The 19588-nt window shown below is 35.7% G+C and overlaps 1 protein-coding gene across 3 annotated transcripts in view; it reads right to left on the reverse strand.

The window, feature by feature from the left end:
• LOC140323520 (protocadherin-10-like) overlaps positions 1-19588 on the reverse strand; it is a 51949-nt gene that overhangs the window by 8262 nt on the left and 24099 nt on the right. Inside the window, exons 2-3 of one of the 3 annotated variants that reach the window (XM_072400680.1) lie at positions 6099-6157; positions 1197-1231 (exon numbers count right to left, since the gene is read on the reverse strand). In XM_072400680.1, coding sequence (XP_072256781.1) covers positions 1197-1231; positions 6099-6157 — 94 coding nt within the window. Of the gene's footprint in view, positions 1-1148; positions 1232-6098; positions 6158-19588 lie in introns of all 3 variants that reach the window. The other 2 variants (XM_072400679.1, XM_072400681.1) reach the window with 2 other exon arrangements.

Genomic DNA, 19588 nt, shown 5'->3' on the forward strand with positions numbered 1-19588 from the left:
TTCATCGCGCATGCTCAGAACATGCACGATCACTGAACGACCGTACACACGATAGATGGTCAACGATCGTCGTCCAATCCGATCCGCCGGTCCGGACGTTCATTTCCAAGGACTATCCTCGTTCCTGGGCGTCGTTGGTTACTTTTTTTTACAAACGATTTTTGGCCAATCGGTCGTTCGTTCGTCGTTCATTTCCAACGATAAAAATTGGACGTGTGTACGCAGCTTTACTATAGTCAAGAGGTGGAAATAAGTAAACAGCTCTTTTCTTTAGAAATAAAAGAAGGAACCTGGATTATTCTAGACTTTGTATAGTGTTATCAAAATCGGCTTAGTTTAGTGTTGGCCTAAAAAAAAGATTAAGCCTGACAGCAACCAATTTTAATGCAGACCTAAACTGAAAAAACACCAGGAGGTAGAACTATTTGACAAAAGAGACATGCAATAACAAACTTCATGGCTCCTGGTGGATTTTGGCCTAAACTCTAAACTACATGGTGCAGTTGTTTTAAAACCCTATCAATCAACGATTTGTTTGGCCACCAATGCATGTTTCAGGCAAAGAAAGGGTGAAATGATTCTTTAAGAAAATCATGTTAAAATTTTAGTCCACTAAACTACAGAAGAGGATACTCCTATGTATGATTACAATGGGGGTATGTGACAGTTAGGGATTTCTTTTTTTACATTTGACTAGTAGAGCAGAGGGAGGGTATTGTATTTACACACAACATTAATCATGCTACCCTCCACCTACACCTATTTATTGAGTTCTATTAAGGGTCTTTTCTTTAAAAATCAAACCTTTTTTTAGAACACAATGTATCCCAAAATTTTCCAATTATAAACAACATAATCTCAGTGCAGTCTTCTTTTGGACAAGCTGCTGTGGTCATTTACTCTCATTGACTGATCTAGATGCAAGATGTGAGAATGACTCCCTGTTAACTTTTGCATTTGTGGACTCACAGGTAATGTGTAATACATCAAAAAACAATTTTATCCTTCCTGTAGTGAACTGTTGCAAAAATACAGCTTGAGCTGACCACTGCAGACTATTGCATGTGGGACATACACAAAAGGATTAGTGTGGGAATTGTCTGAACTGGTCTAAAACCACTGGAGAGGGGTAATGTGTATATACAGACCAGCTGGGGAAACTAGTGTACGTAGTCTGTCATGATCTTTTTTCACACCTTTTCGAGTTCCAAGATCTTCAAGACTCTGTGAACTGGAGATCAAGAACAAAAAAAGATATTTAAATTCTGTTCCCAAGTTACAATTAAAATATTTCATTTTGGTATTGTTATTGCAATGTAAACATGTTTTCTTCATATTTAAATGTGTTATTATTAAATAGAATTTATAAGGCTACATATTGCATAATTATTGTTATTTAGATAAACATGAAAAATGGCATATATAGATTTCATGTTTATGATTTGCAACCAGCAGATGGCACACTAACCAGATACTCTTAACTGCTTTAGAATACTAAACTGAACAGATGAAGCTTAAACTTCACAGCTAAATGATTCAATAGACTCACTCCCCATTCCTTTCTTGCCCAGCATGGCTCATTGCCGACTTTCCTTTAAAGCTCGTCTTTAAAAAAAAAACAAATTTAAAGTAATGCTTTATCAACACACCTTCACAATGCTCCTGCTCTGTAATGTGCCACAGCAAACCATAGTACATAATGTACAATGTAGGTATATTACAACGCTTCATGCACTAAACCATGGACATTGCAGTGCAGTGCTTTGTGCCATTAACCTGTCCTAACATGAAAATACATCATCATGGATAAAGCATGATCTTTGTGAAACATAGCATCCACAAGGCTTTTATTTAAATTGCCAGACTTCACACACACTCATAAAAGTAAAGGAATGATGGAAGGCATGGAAGACAACCTCCATGCCCAGTCTCATAAGACTATACATTGACCCAGGAATAGCCACTTCTATTTTTCCCCATATCTATTAGCTAGAACATTTACTATAGTAAATGTTCATAATGTAGTTCTCAGTATTAGCATTTATAGTAAAGATTATGGAGATCTCTTTAAAGTCAAATTTTTTAAACAGATAACAATACAATATGATAAAAGTTTCGACTCATGTCCTCTCTGATATATATGTTTTATATGACTAATTCATATAAAGTCATAAATCTAACACTTAAAATAAATAAACAGGAAATAGAGAAATGTTTCCAATAGAGACCCAAGCAGAAGTCTAAACTCTCCCCTGCCCTATATTGTTCTAAAATAAAAATGGCAAAATTTGGGCTTTACCAGCATGAGGAGTTTAAAAACCTTTTAAAAAGCATCCACATTTGAACGAGTAACCCATGACATAAACACAATTTAGTAATAATTAGGAACAGAAGAACATTTTTGTATGGCATAAATGGTTAAGAAATTTTGTTCTATGGTCCAATATTTAGGCTTTTGCAGCGTTCTGGAACGTCATCTTAAAATTCACCTCAACCACTAAGCTCTACACCTTTACATATGGATAAATTATGATAGTATGTGAGGCTAACAGAACTGTGAATATTCCACAAAATGGAAACTCAAACTCAAATGTTTAGCAGGTATTAAGCTTTCATATCAGGACTCACAAAACTTTCTCGCTGCAACATTCTTTGTGCCTAACAGCTGCCAATATAGGAATAAGAACAGGGTAAAGTTTAATAGAATACTCCAGAGTTTTCATTTGTTTCATTTTTTTACATGCATTAGTTTATAAAGTAATTTTTTCTAACATTTTTATATTGTGACTCAGCAGCAGTGGTGTAACTTTAGGCAACCCACGCAGCTTCAAGGGAACCTAGGAGTGGGGAGACCCACCTAGAGGTTGCTGGGGAAACAAATACATGTATGTTAGGATAACACTGATCCAATTCAGAAACAGAGATCTGAAATCTCTATTATAAAAGAGCTGCACAGAAAGTGTATGGGATCATGTTGTTGGAATCAGTAACCCCCCCCCCCAACACACACACATAAGATCTGCGACAAATTTTACTACTCTCAGAGTCTGATCATTATTTTTAATTTTAGCTCTCCACCAGGCACAAATTTGTGCAAATAACGTCAGTACAAAAATCAAAAAAGTTTGAATTAGGGTTACATAGTAATTTTTCACAGGAGCCATAACAGTTAAAACAGTAGTTTAGAATTTACACCAAAGCCTTACAATGTTATACTAAAAAAGATCAGTAGATGCCAAAATACCCTGTCGAGCTACTGGAATAATTTAAAGGGGAACTAAACTCACCTCTCCTTGCGCCATTACAAGTGCATGCACAGCTTACTATACATTATACAGAAGATTGCCCATGAAAGGTTTGCTTTATTGCCGAACAGATATTAGCCTGTCCATTCTGCAATAGCTGCCTGCCTGTATTTTTTAGGTTTAGTACCACTTTAAAACTTGCCTTCAGGCACAAAAACTTCCATGAACATATATTTCTTAATAGCCACAAAAATATAAATTAACTTTATTAAATTAAGCATTAAATACTTTTATAGTATTTGTAGTAGTGACACCATCACTGGTGGAGGTGTACCTTTTAGAAGGGACCCAGCAGGCCCACCCACCCCAGGCTAAATATAGAACACTAGATGAGGGTGCAGACACCCAGTCACTCTGCACAAACAAAGAGAGAAGTGATGCCTGGTCATTATAGGAAAGTGCAGCACATAGACAAGCATATTCTGAATTTCAGCTTTAAAGTTTATTACCTGCACTGTATGCAATTTTTCTCTAGCTATTTTTATCCACAACACTGAGCCCTAATAGTCTACTAACTGCTCTAGAAGGCGAGCTCTCCTTCAACCTATCAATGTTTTGCCATAAATGATGTTAAAATATATGTCAAACCAAAATATTTTTTTCTACTTCTGGAACCACTAAGTAAAGCAAACCTCAGCAAACTCCAGCCTTTAGGCCAGATACAGCCTAGCCAGTAGTCCGTACCGGCCTAACACCCCCCCTGGTCGATCGGCTAATCCCGGTCGGCAGGTGTCGGCAACCAGCATGCGGGTCTTGAGCCTCTTTGTTATGCCTCCCGCCGCCGGGGTAAGGGGACATTACCTCCCCTTCGTATGCATTGCAGAGGAGAGGGATTTCCCTTAAGGGGGTTCCTAGTGGGGGGGGAGAGCCATCAGGGCGGGACTCGAAAGGGAGTCCGGCCTAGTGTGCCTTCTTGACCTCCTGAAATAGCCTAGTGGCCAAAAAAGTTTGCTGACCCTTGAAGTAAAGATTAGAACTCATGTCTAGTTACTACTGTGAAATCTGGCTCAGTTTAAAGGATTTACACTCACTTTCTGTTCTGCTGACAATGTTTTACCAAACAGAAAGTAAGAGAAAATCTGCAGCAGAAGTACAATCATTTCCTGTCAATATTTGTTGGAAAGATAACCCCCAAACCACGAAAAGTGTTTTAGCTGAACATCCATTTTAAGACCAAAAACTACTGCCCTAAATGACACTGGCAGATGTCCAAGAGGTTGCTTGGGCCCCATTTTAATTTTGCCATGGAGATCAATAAATGGTAGTTGTGCCCCAGCTCAGCAAAATAGTAAAAAACAGAATTGCTTTAATCGCACCACCTACTGGTTGCATGCAGTAAACATGGAAAATATTCATATGCAATATGAAGTGACTACAAACAGTATATTTAGTCTTTTTTGTCAAAATCAAATCAATCAACATGAACAAAGAAAAAAATTTGCACAAAACAATTCATTCTAACATTTAAAGAGATACTAGGCAAGCATTAGTGTCCATTCTTTCTAAATACAGCAAATTCATTACAGTTCTCTGGCATGGTCATCCCCATATTCCCTCTTTTTAAATAGAAAAAGGGGTCCTGAGCAAAATATATGTTTTGGGCAGATTGTGGTAATTTTTAATGGTTACAGTGGAAGTCAGATAGTGTGTTTAGTCCTAATAGGACTCTGGAGTGTAGCAAGGTAAAGAGTGGGTGGGTTTCCTGGATACCAATCAACAACAAGTTTTGTACCTGCATAGCAAACCACAGATGCTTTATAACAGGTGGGGCTCTCAGTATGGAAGAGAATGGTAATGAAGCCAACAGCAGAATGTTCCACACACAGCTGAATTAACCATTCAGCCAAACATATTTGAAAATTCTATGTGGGAAGGAAGAATGGTAATTTTAAAACAATATTTAAAAAATATCTTATACATTAATGTGTTCCTGCTCTTAAACTAATCTTAAAAGGTTGTGATACTTGTGCCATATATTTCTCGTTTAAATCTAATCTCCTCCACTACCTATAGTTCTTCTTTAAAAGAATGAAGCACAGTACCCACCTTGACCACCACCCTTTTTCATACCCTTATGCTGTTTAAAGTATATTTTTATAGTTTTGGATAGGGAAGGGAAAGATTAGGATGCCTGTCAGGTTTTAATACATGCATCCCGGTTATGTAGATTTACTTTGTATATTTGTTATGTTGGCTGCTGTCACCAGGGCTGAATGTGCCTCTGGAACTGAAATATAGTCAAAATCTTCCAAAAGGGGCACTTCATCCCACAACAACTGCTTAGGAAGGGGCTTTTCTATCAACTTTGGAGATTTTTCTATTGAGTTTACAGAACAGGAACTAAGGAACATTTTTGGAATGGGACACAGATAACAAAAAACCTGATCAAGTTTTCTCTTATCTATCCAAAAAAGTATTGCATTTACTTTACTTTCTAGCCACGCACATGGAATACGTGTAAAAAGCTTCCCTCCAATTTAAATTGATTGCAATTTCTTTATTGAAGGCTAGTTAAATAATAGATAAAATAAAAAAAGTAGCCATGTCACTTTTCATATAGCTCCCTGTTCTTTAGCTTGTATGAGTAGAGATTGCCAAATTCAGAACCCGTATGCTGTTTCTAGCTATTAGCACGTATTCTAACAACCCTTTGCACAGTGAAAAACATTTTATAGTACAATCATTATTAATCATACCGTTCCATGTGTAATTATTATGCATTATTCATACAGTGCCAGAGAATGCATTGTCTTTTATTAAAAGGCAAATGACAATAGCGCTGAATAAATATACCTTTTGAGGCCTGGTTTCTGTGTCTTCTGCGGTGACCAGTCAGTATTGGGAAGCTTTATCTATAAAAACAAAGCAGGACAGAACAATGAAATCATACACATAACCTATGTGTTCCTCCCCAGAGAGTGTTCTTTGAATTTTGCTTAGAATAGTGTTTTCCTAGCTCCAGTCTCTTAGTGACCCCCAACTGGCAAGATTTTTAGCATATCTCTGCATGAGACCAATTTGCATACACTCATCCTTAATTACATTTAAATGGAGATGATTTGCAGGTGGCTTGGTTATAATGAAAATCTGATGTGTTTTAGAAAAGCCCTGTATAAAAGATAATAGCAAAATGCATAAAGAATTACAGCAGCCAGGTATTGGAAGGTAAGAAATAATGGAATTAATGCCCAACTTGCTGCCAAGGAGTCACATAAAACTCTTTATTTGTTGTCCTGCGATCCAACTCCAAGTCATTTGTAGTAGGATTGGAAGCAGTGATTTGCAAATGGGCTGTAGTGGAAGTGATCACTGGCTGTTTCTTGTCACATGTTTTTAATATCTCCTACAGCATCCACACCTATAGCATATCCACAGAATTTTTTTCTAAAAGCTCTAATAATAAGTTGCCATTTCTTATAAAGAGAAACGCTCGAGGCCTCCTATAGTTTGTAGTTTGACCACTATTGGTCTAAGGACATTTATGTCTGGATACCTTCTACTGGAAGCATATGTCAAAGCTTTATAACACATTGCTGCTTTTAGGCATTTATAGGCACTAAAAAACAAGAACACAGGAAAGATTGGAATTTATAACCAGCATCCCTGTGCTGTGTGTCAATTGCTGCTTAGCAAGTTTTTATAATAGCCTGTGTCCCCAAGGACTGTTTTTATACTTGGCCTCATAAAAGTGAGAGCATTCCCCCTCCAAAAAAAAACAAAACTTAAAAACACAGGTTCTTATTCCCACACAGGCATGTGAACTTTAAACAAACATGTTTAAAAAGAATAACATGTGTAATGGAAAACACAGAGTCAAAGTAAAACTGTTGAATTACCAATATAAAAACACCTAAAAGTGTAATGGAGAAAATTGGTTTCACAAAGCAACAAACCAGGTTTGATTGTTTTGTTAGTCAAATAGAGAAATGTCAAGTTAATTGGCTCTCATGAGAAACATCCTTTTTTTTTTCTTTTTTCCACTTAAAAAAAAGCTTCCATATTTTCTACAATCTAATCAAATTATAGGCTAATCAAATAGGTGCTATAGTTTTAGAATACTCATATACTAATATACCTTGGTAAATCAAGTTTCCAAAAATAATCAGTTTTTCCTCTTTCTTCTTCTGTCCACTCAGAGCTGTACAGGGATCTTTAACCTTTTGCCGTTTCAAATTTACTGCCTGGTGGCTGCTAAGACATCTGCAGACATCTTCAAACACAGGTGTATTTATATCAAAGAAAAAATCCGCAGAAGTACTTTGATGTGCCTCGCTCCCAGATCAGAGCTCCTAGTTCACAGTCTTTCTATTACACTAAACTAAATCACAGCCTGTCCCTTTCATAATGTACACTATCTGTCCCTATCATAATACATTTTCATCCTGATTTATCATACATCTTTCAAACAAAGTTAACTTTAAACGGCTAAATAACATGAATACTTAGAACCAAATGAAAAATCCGAAAAGCAAGGATTTTCATGATCAAAAAAAAGGTCATTTGAAATGGACTTGTTGCCCGAACTACCTTTGCAATTTAGAAACAATTGGTAGCTATTACTGCTTATTAATACAGATAAGCATAAGTGTTTCTACATATGTGGACTACATATAGAAGGTTGTTGGGATGATCAGTTACAACAGGTGAACAGTTATAATCACTGTGTATAGCGTTTTCTTATTTCCTTAATTGTTGTTAGCGCTTTTAAAAAATAACTGGCCTCTGGGGAAGTATGTGTTTATCCACTGTAGTTTGCTCAAATAGGTATTATGAGTGAAGATAACAGTCATTTATGTTTGTTTTTTATCTTTATAGCAACCGGGAGAGGCTTTGGTAAAGTGTTATTTAGTGTTGGTTGAAACCCATAACTGGTTGTGCCAAATATACAAACAGTTCTTTTATTCTATTAAACAGAAATTCAAGAAGTTGGCAGAACCACAAAGGAGTGTTAGAAGAGTATGTTGATTCCCTGCTCAACCAATGCTCTCCACAAACACCTACCACTAATGTTAAAGTAAAAAAAAATTCCAGTATATAGTGAAAATTAGTATTACAGTGGATTAGTGTCTCTCCTTCGATCCCCATGTGACATTGCTGGTGCCAGGCAATTGGCTATGCCAACACCCAGCACTGCATTATTGATATGAGCCACATGCTGCCTAAATCCCATAGTCCTCTGAATGGAGCAATGGGCAGGTGGGAGATGATTTAAATATGTCTGCTGCTCTGCCTTGCATGTTCACTTCTATACGTAGGTCTTTAATAAATATCAGGTCTTTGTCATTAGTATTTAATGTATAAATAATATTCCAATTAAAGTATTTCCAAAACACCAAAACTTGATTTTACAGTTTTGGATTGAGTAAATAAGGGTTAAAGAGCTTACAAGGTCTTTGTTTTCCATTTTTGTCCTATCTGGAAGTGAGAAAACACACATTTCCAGTGGAAGAATTTTAATCTATGTTTTGGTGATATTCCAAAATCTGGTTTTCTCATATACTTTAACTCTTGCTGACAATGAACACCAGAATAAACAGAGGGGGCAAACCCTTCCCCACTCTTACAAAAATTAAATAAAGTTCTGGCTATAGGTACTGGTGGTATTACAATGTGCTAGTCATACCGATGTTGTTACCTTTCTTTGGACCTCTTACTAGTTTAATATGGAGGACTTAATATAAACTCCTTCCCCTAAACCCATGGAGAGCAGAGCATGGGATGGGTTTCACTGCCACTTGCCATAAATATGCAGCATAAGTATTATACTTTGGCATTAGGACTGCACCACAGACACACCAAAAGTAATGCACCTTCATAGAAGTACCACTTGAAAGTGAGATTTTAGGTTTACTGCAACGGCATACTATCCCATGACGTATATTACCATGGCTGTCAACTGCCATGTAGCTCAAAGTAAAAGATTTATTTTATGTAATACAAGTCTGCAGTTGGGTAAAACATTCTGCAGTATGACTAGTAAATTAAAAAATTGATTTCTTTACATTAGATGATTTAAAATAATAAGTTGTACTTAAATATTCAGCTTTTGATGATATTCTGCTTTTACCATAGTTATAAATAATCTTCATTTACCAATTGAGCTGAAAGCCGGCTCAGTGTATCCACCGAACTATTCCTGTAAGCTTCTTGCTTTTTTCTTCTAAATGAGACATCAAGTGTAAAGCTGTAACATGGTGTTCTAAATTGCCATTTTACTGCAAATAATGCATTTATAAATGAATGCAAGTATTTCTTTCATGGAGTTGAAAAAATTGATGCTTCTCTGTGTTATTTGACAACCATTAATTCTGATTCATGTGGCTTTATATTTGCACAAAAATGAAATTGGGTAATGAAACAATTCCAAATAGATGATAAATAACAAAACACTGCCATCTAGTGGTAGATATGACAGGCCCGATTTGTACCACTCTTAGGCAGAGCTTTAAAAAGGTCAGTAAAATTGCTATCAAGCCATATAATTTTAAATTAAATTAATTACATCCACACAATCCAATTAACAGCTTTCGCACATCCTTTTCAAAAATAATCCTGCTAATTATGTTATCAAATAATTTGCTGTCGCACATATGGGGGACATATGCTAAAAAAGTACAAAATAAACTTGATTTGAGCAGCTGCCAATATTCTATATCTAGCCATCAGGATAAAATGTCATATTTTATTTAAATTCCTGCTGATATGCAGTTTTAAACATATCAGTCAGGAAAGTGATTACTACATTCAGCAAGTTTATATATAAATACATTAATCAACTTATGCATTAAAATATGACTGTTAGCAAATAGAAGCCTGATGATTAAAAGAAACCAGTAAGTAAAAGCTGCAATTACGAACTTTTCATTTTTAAAATGCTAGTTGCGTGGCTCCTGTGCTGATCCAATAGAATTACTTCTTGAGTTACTGACCTTTAAAAAGTATGCAGATCAGTACTTCTAGCATTAGTCTGCCCTTTGAAGTTGCATTCTCCTTCTCAGTTATTCAAAATATTGAAGTCCAGCACATCCAGCCAACCTGAATTTCAGAAGATTGGCAACAATGGCACGTCTATTTTTAGTTATTAATCTTATTCCAATTTTATTCCTAACTTTTCTTTTCTTTTATTATTCCTATAAAGTAATGTATTCCTGCATATATTATCTAATAATTTGCATATAGTGCATATATATCTTAAGCAACTGTATATGATTTGCTAGAGTTTGCTAGAGTTGTAGGGAGCACACAGATATTGAAAGTCAGGAAATTTAGAAAATAATGAATGAAAAATCTGGAATAAATAGTCAACCAAGAAAGGTACCTTATTTCAAAATCATTCCTACACACCTAAGGTTATGTATTTGTTCATGTATTCAGTTATATGTTATTCATTCACACACATATCCATTTCCCAGATGCATGATAGATTTATTTTATTTAGGGGCCATTCTTCGATTTGTTTCCATAATACCTTGAGGGGTTACCAAATCACTTGTTATATTTGCATTGATGAAAATACATTTATTGATTTATTAATGATTACTGAGGTGTATTAATCTGTGTTTTTATATTCTTGCATTAAGCTTTGTTATAAATGTTTAAAAATTACATTTGTATCTGATTCAGTAGTCAATGATTTTCTAAAACTGCTGAGATGGGAAATACAAAATATTGCAATACAGCAGGATAGAGGTCTTCAGTGGTGTGTATGTGTATAGAACTCCCTAAGAAATCTAAAGCTACGTACACACTTCCAATTATTATCGTCGGAAAACGAACGACGAACGTTCCTGCACGATATACACGAACGATCGTATAGCACCGAGCCTGCACATAGAGGTAACGACACGATCGTTCGTAGATATTGTACACACAATAGATACGATCGTTTAAGCGATAGAGGAACTATGTGCACGACAGGAAAGTGAACGGACGTTCGTTCATCACGCATGCTCTGAACATGGACGATCAACGAACTACCGTACACACGAACGATGTTCAACGATCGTCGTCCAATCCGATCCGTCGGTCCGGTCGTTCGTTTCCAGCGACTTTCCTCGTTCGTCGGCGTCGTTGGTTACTTTTTTACGAACGATTTTTTGCCCAATCGATCGTTCGTCGTTCGATTGGAACGATAAAAATTGGAAGTGTGTACGCACCTTTATTCCCTGCTTGTGTGATTGATTCACTGCTTTTCTCAGAAGTTAGATTAGACATGTGTCAAATTACAGGCATCCCCTGCAAAAGGGGTTTTATCTTTGGTGAGTTACTTTCTAAAGCTACGTACACACTTCCAATTATTATCGTTGGAAAACGAACGACGAACGTTCATGCACGATATATACGACCGATCGTATAGCACCGATCCTGCACATAGAGTTAACGACACGATCGTTCGTAGATATTGTACACACAATAGATACGATCGTTTGAGCGATAGAGGAACTATGTGCACGACAGGAAAGCGAACGGACGTTCGTTCATCACGCATGCTCTGAACATGGACGATCAACGAACGACCGTACACACGAACGATGTTCAACGATCGTCGTCCAATCCGATCCGTCGGTCCGGTCGTTCGTTTCCAGCGACTTTCCTCGTTCGTCGGCGTCGTTGGTTACTTTTTTACGAACGATTTTTTGCCCAATCGATCGTTCATCGTTCGATTGGAACGATAAAAATTGGAAGTGTGTACGCACCTTAAGGCTCAACTGCATCAAAAGGAAAGCAGACAAGATACCTTTTTGCTATTAGATCACTGAGAATGCTTAGTTAGTGAAGGCAGTCAATGAAGGCAGACCTTCTCATTATTAAATCATTATGAGAAAGGACACTAAAAAAAAGAGCAATTTATTCAGAACTTGCACTTGCATACCTAAAGCGAATAATAATACATTAAATTTTAAGGGTGGAATTTTATTTTTTGCTTCCCTATGAACAAATGTATCAAAACACCTCACAATTGAACTCATCATTTTAGATATCAAGTCAATCTGAAGATAATAAGAAGGGTCTTCAAAATTTTTCTGCACTTTTATATTTTTGTTGGAAACTGTGGGGACGGGAGGAGTAGTAATTGATATTGTCTGAGAGTGCCATGGTATTAGGAAAAATTAATTGCAAAGGTAAGTGACTATGTAGAAAAGGGATGGCATTTGTTTTTGAAACTTTTAATAAATAGAGGTAAAAATTGTGTAAAAGAACCCCCATACATCATCGAGCAGTAGTTATGCAAAGTTGGTAATTTTATGTATAAATCAATCACTGGCTGAGTAGGAAAGTCATTTACCTGCCAGCTTTCTGCAGAGAAAAACCTCTTATTTCTGACTTAACGCAGCAACCTCTCTGCAGAGGTCCAACAAATGAATCTGTAGGGGGCATAAGCTTTGTTGATTTGAAATCTATAGGTCAGACTCAAGGGGCATGTAAGACCTCAGCAGAGAGACTATTGCTTCCATGAAAAAGTGCAAGAGGCCTATTCTTCAGACTAGTAACCAAGTTTTCTACTCTGTAGACCTGATGGCTTTCTAAAGAAAAAATACTGTAAGATTTAGCAGACGTTTTTTTAGGCATCTGGAATATACAAAATTTAGCTGACAAACTAAAAGTTCAGCTTGACATAAATTACGAGTTACTAAACAACATAATCCTGTTTAGATGGGTAATAATTAGTAAAGGATCAGTTCACTAAGCTAAAAGTAACAAAATGTAGTTTAGTGAACACAACCGTTGACAAAAAAAAAATCAGATAGTTTATTACAGTTTTTATTGTTTCATAGAAACCCAATTCAGTGAGAAAACCCAAACTGTGTGGATACTAAGTATGGAGTTTCTCATATTATGAGCTGTTCTCTCCATCAAAATAAATTATTGTAATGTGGATTTGCTTGACTAAAAGGAAGAGAGTGGGAGTACCATTTTGAAGCTATAGCCTATTAAGGTGCACTAAAATATGTAAGATACATTTTCAAGAAGGTCACTCAGGAAAAAGGCAATAAAAGCAAAGCATAAAACACTGAAATGAAAATATTAATTTGTATGACTCGCCTAAGCACATTTTTACCATGGAAGAAAAAAAATAGCTTTGTAATATTCCTAAAATAGAGTCTTGATATTGCCGGGTTCTTTTATGGACTGAATTTATAAATTGCTACAAGAGTTAAGAGACACTTTATGAATAAATATACACGTGGTTAGTTATACTCAGACAGATCAAGGCGTTTCTTAAATCAGCTATAATATTTTATTCCAGGTACCCTTATGTACCGTATTTTTCGCCGTATAAGACGCTCCAAATTTTAAAGGAGGAAAATCTAGAAAAAAAAGATTCTGAAAGATTATTCCCCTTCTGATCACTCATGTGCCATTCATACCGGTATTCCCCCTCTGATCACTCATGTGCCATTCAAATTCCCTTTCTGATCACTCTGTCATTCAAATTCCCTTCTGATCACTCTGTGTCATTCAAATTCCCCTTCTGATCACTCTGTGTCATTCAAATTCCCCTTCTGATCACTCTGTGTCATTCAAATTCCCCTTCTGATCACTCTTTGCTTTTTTTCCACTGTACGGCAGTTAGGACAGGGAACAGCAGGTGGCGCTGTGCTGGCTTCTTTCGCTCTGCTTTTCAGACAGAAGAAACGATGCTGGCAGAGGAGAGAAGAGACACGCTGCATGCAGCCTTAGACACATGAAGGATCCGGTATCGGGTGAGTATATTATTTTAATTATTTTATAACACATTTGTCGTATAGGACGCACTAACTCCCCCCCCCCGCCCCAGTTTTGGGGAAGAAAAAGTGTCGTCTTATACGGCAAAAAATACGGTATATTCTAACACCAATCTGTTTCCCAAGCATACATGAAGATTTGCCTGAATACGTCATAATAAAGAGGTAAGACATTACTTCTGATTGAACTCTGAAAAGATATCTTAATATAAACTTCCCTTTTCGTCAGGAGGACTATAGGAAGGAGAGGAGAGGATGACAGGAAATAAATATTTGATTTATTTACTCAGCAAAATATATGAGTAAAATTTGCTATGTGTAAATTTAACAAGTTCAATAGGCACAAGTAAAATTATGTTCCAAAAGGCCTATGGAGTTGTCAAGCTATCTAATACCCATTGAATGACATTTGTGTAATAAAAAGCTGAAACAAAATCTGGATGACCAATAGTATCAGAAGACTTTTCTAAAAGGTTAGTGAATCTTTTATATTTCTAGCCTGATTTCTAGCCAAAAAGTCTGAGAGATTGGCAAAACTAATATAGAGTTTAGGAAACTGAAAATCTTAAAAATCTAAAAAGATTTCCTATTCTAAACCTCTTTTTAATGCACTTTTCATTGACCCCTTTGTCTATGTACTATACATTGTGTAATAAACCAATAAACTAATGAAAAATTCTAAAGAGCACAAGGCTTATCAGAAGACTAGAAAAAAACGGTGGCCTACCAGAAAGCAGCAGGCAAGTGACTAAAATAGACTTTAAAGTATGAAAGCCTGTGTCCATAGACATTGGACTTATATTAATAGCATCAGTATAAAATACTTCTGACATCATTTAGGAGTCACTGACAGGTGCACTTAATCTTCTGAACTGCATTTCTCCTGCTTCACGAGAGTTTTGCATTCCAATAGACTTGTATGGAAAAACATCTAAAAGGCCCCTCAATAAAGGTTCTAATTATGTTAGTTCCATTTTATTTTTTATGTTCACACACACATCTAAAAGGCCCCTCAATAAAGGTTCTAATTATGTTAGTTCCATTTTATTTTTTATGTTCACACACACATGTTCTATGTATATTTAACAGATAAAAATACTGCATGACAAAAGAGCACTGTGGGTTTTTGTAAACAGTTTAGGTAGACTTATAATGAAATCTTGGACACAGGCTTTCAGAAGAAAGGGGAAAGGTTTACTTTCTGTGACTCATTTCATTTTTCACTACCGAGCTCTGCATACAACATGATTTCTAGGTAGAAGCAAAGTAGATTTGGAAAACATGTTAAAAGAAGCCTACAGCTTATTCTGCTGTCCAAACTGACCCATATATAATACAGTATTCATATGCAATATTTCATATTTACAAATCCTTACAATTTTTTTTACATTTGTCATTTTTTTTTACTCATATTACATTAGGTAAAGAAAAGAAAAAAAAGTTTTATGTTTATTTTTCCTCTTGCCATTTACCGGATACTATATATGTTTCCTGCAAAATAATCTGTGCCTTTAGATCTAATATTGATATAATAAACTTACATTAATAATGCTGTGTGAGGAAATATAAGCAAAGCATGAAAAATTGCTTAATTTAAAGATTACTTACCCTGGCCTACATTCATTTATAGAATTAAAAAATAGTATACCTCACATGACTGATGCTGAACAGCTTTTAACATACATATTTACTCATAATGTCACATTTCTTAAGATGTATGGCGTATGAATACTGGTGGCATTCATTAGAGTTGTGTATTCATGTTCTCTAAAGGCTGGAAAAATATACCAGGAAGAAGACATTTGCTTATAATAAACAGAAGCAAATTATGTGTCTTAGTTTTTCAAGAAGCAGTTATTAGTAGATTTATTTAAATTCTGCTTTTGTATCTTTTATACTTCAGTATGCTTTTGATAAGGTCCAAGGCTCAAACAGAAGCTATTAAGCTCTCCAAATTGGTGATCTGTTTACATGTTCACATCTTGATTTACTCTGATGCCATTTACTGTTATGTGGATGCCCTTTACTGCATGTATTACTAACCTTTTTTGTACCATGTCTGCATGAATGTATAGATGTAATGTCAACTGCCAGGCAAAAACAAGATGCATCAGAAGAAGAAGCATTTTTTTAACTCAATAACTTATGTTTTCTTGTATTTAGATTATTTTACCACCATGTTATCTATATCAGAGGGATTGAAAAACTGGCATGCACGGGGTGGGGTTGGGGGGGCAAGGCATTTCATTGGTAACAAAGTATTAGTAAACCCATTTCTAGTAATGTTTTATGCCAGTATATGGAACTAACTAACCATACCTATCCAAAGTCTAGATTTTTTACTGAATTGTATGGATTTTTGGTAGATGTAACATGAACATAGTAACAAAGTCTGGCTTGACAAAAGAATAGCTAATTATATGCTATTTTTTTTTTTTTATTAGATTGTGATTATTTAAGACTACAGGACTGGCCCTGTAGGATGAAATAAATTTCTGCTTAAAAGTGCATTTAGCTGGCAACTGTATCCACCTCATCTTCCGCATATCAGCACTTAGCCCTATGCTCCCAATCCTTATCTCTAAACACCAAGTTTATCTCAGCACATCCACTTCAGACAGTGGTATTTTCTATATATCTCACAAGTTACAGTGTCATTTTTTGTGCAAAACATTCAGGCATTGTACTGTGATATATTGATGAGTCATCCCCTCAGAGGGAAGAATTATCTGCTATTACTGCTTACATTTGTCAGAGTTAACATAAAACTTCTGCCTTCTTGGGAAATATTGTCACAGCTTTTTATTATATTTTGTTATGTTCTCAGGTACATCTTTGGAATTTCAACGTTTTGGCTTGGTTATCTTTACCACAGGCTTGTAAGTATACATAGAAAATGTGTTAGGTTATGTAAGATTTTTAATCTTACCCTGCTGCTGAACGATGAACCTCACAAAGTGCCTGCAAAGTCCGCAATTTTTCCTGTCCATGCTGGAAGCCATTAATCCCAGGTATCTGCTGAACAAAGGCCCTGACTTTTTTGATTTGCTGGGTTTTTGCCAACTCTCTTGGGAAAAATACAACCCTATGAGCTATTTCCTATTATTATTTTGTCAAGGACTACAACTCTCCTTGCCTTTCAAAAACTAATGAGAGCCCTTATCAACCGTTGATGCTCTCTTGGTTTGCAAGCTTTGATTCTTAAAAGTTGAAGTCTATTTATTTAGTGTGGCTAAAACAAAGTTCATAAAGGATGTTTTTAACACCCCTGTTCAGGCAGTAGCATTGAACTTAAAACACTATAAACCTTGGCAAGAGAGTTTTTATAAACAAGTTTATATTGTAATTGTATTTGTATATTTAATATTGTGCATGCAACTACCGAACTTGTAGCCCATTGGAGTTACCTTGAGTGACCAGTTTTCATTTGATTGCCACAATTGAGATTTCATTGGTTGCCATGAGTAATTGCACACATCTTTGTGTACTGTTTTACTGCCATCCTGTTCACAAAGGCTACCTAGGAATAACATATTATAAAAGGTTCATAGGTTAAGCATCCATAAAAGCTATTTTATATTATTAATTTAGTAACACTTTAAGGTTAACATAAATCATATGTTCTGCTCTGACAATATTGCTTAAAAGGGATTTTCTTGTATTTAAACTTGACAAGATAGGAAGAATCAAGAGTGAAAGTAATAGACAGTCCAATGCTGATAAATAATTTATATACATGGTACATTTACAAGGGTTGAAAAGCACTCCTAAGATTCATCTGGCCCTTGTGTAAATTAGTCACTCACAACAAACTATTAGGATAGATTTTCAAAGATGATATCACGCAGAGTAACTAACTTTTAAAAAATAAATGTAAAAGAGACTAGTTTAAAATTTGGCATTTGATAGATGAATCAAAAAATGAGAATGTAAATTTTACTTTTTAATCTCTAAAAAGTAATCGGTTTGATGAAAGGTAAACTTCAATGAAACAAAAAAATGTAACATATATAACAAGCATTTACAGAAGACAAAATCTTCCTGTTTGTGTTTTAACTACAACATTGTTCGTGATCATGTTAGCCTCATGTCCTACAAATCACTGTATTTACTGGTAATCTGATATTGAAAACTTCATTATTTAAAATTACTTAATTCTAAAGTGGCATCTGATGATCAGGCAACAGCCTAATATGTATAACACGTGACACTAAAGGTTTAGCATAGCTTCTAATGGAAAGAGTTTTTCACTTCATTGGCTTTGTCTCCTATTCTCTGCACCATACTGGCAATGCTGTATGTGTAGTCATGAAGCAGGGAGGTTGTACTGCATAAAATAACAGACAATACATTGTCCAATTAGAAAGATACAGTATATACAAACAGCATATGAGGGGTCATTGTAGGATTTTATGAAACAAAAGATATATTGGATTGGAGTTCTGGCTGCAGTACAATTCCTTCCTGGAAAGCATTAGCAGGCACTGAGTGATTTTACTTGTTGCCTGGAGCATTTTTATGGAATGTAGTGTTCTCATAGCAACCACTCAGATGTTAGTTCACTTATTTTGCCTCACAGGCTCTAAAGTGAAGATTACCCTAAGGGCACTTGCATGCCAGATGAAGGAGGGATTGAGGAATTGGTGTCTGATCATTCCTTTTAGACTGATGAATTTTTCTTGTGTATGGCCACCTAAAATGAGCAGATTTGGAGAAGACAACCTATTCTGTAAGAGGCGCCCGAGATCCACCCGGTGCTAACGTTTTTTAATTCAAGCATGTTTTATAGCTGTGTTTTACTTAGTAGGATGATATTATTTTGCACATTTGTGAGTTTAAGTAAGAGCAAAACCTTATAGGGTTTTACTGCTAACTGGAGCTTAAGGAGTTTTCGCATACTACCAAAGTTACAACTGTTTCATTAGAAAGGAGGTCTGCTACAGGGACATACAGAAAAAAATGTTGACAGGGGTTCTGGCCAACCCGTACTCACCTAAAAATATGTTTGGCTGCAAATTTGCTTAGGTTCTACTTTATGTGTATTCTAAGTACTGCCTCCAGTCACAGAAAGCTCTTCCCATTTAATGAACTGCAGTGTTATTGAGTTTGGACTGTATAGGAATTCTGTGTCACATACAGTGATGTTTTAAAGTGATAAATAACACTTGAAAATATTGCAACAACTAGTAGTAGCTACTACTGCAACTACTAACTACTACTTCTGTGGTAACTGGAGGAGAGTAGTATTATAAGTGGAGGGGGGAAGGCTCAATTGCTATAGGTAGCACTAAACTATGCATTAGATAGAGATACCCAGAAACAGTACAAGCAGGTTTGATTGTTTATTCAGCAAGAAAAAGTCCAATCCTAACAGTTACAATATAAAAAAATGTTTAATTGAAAAAGTGATTATTATATTTTATGATTACATATCCAGCCACCAAGTGGAGATGTGGATTCTTTTATCATGCACCTGTCAATTCTAAACTGTTTTGTTTACACAAACAATCTAATAATTTAGAAGAATATGCCCTCCTCTTTTTATCCCCCTTCTTG

The sequence above is a fragment of the Pyxicephalus adspersus genome, chromosome 2 (assembly GCF_032062135.1).
Source record: "Pyxicephalus adspersus chromosome 2, UCB_Pads_2.0, whole genome shotgun sequence".
Lineage (NCBI taxonomy): Eukaryota > Metazoa > Chordata > Amphibia > Anura > Pyxicephalidae > Pyxicephalus > Pyxicephalus adspersus.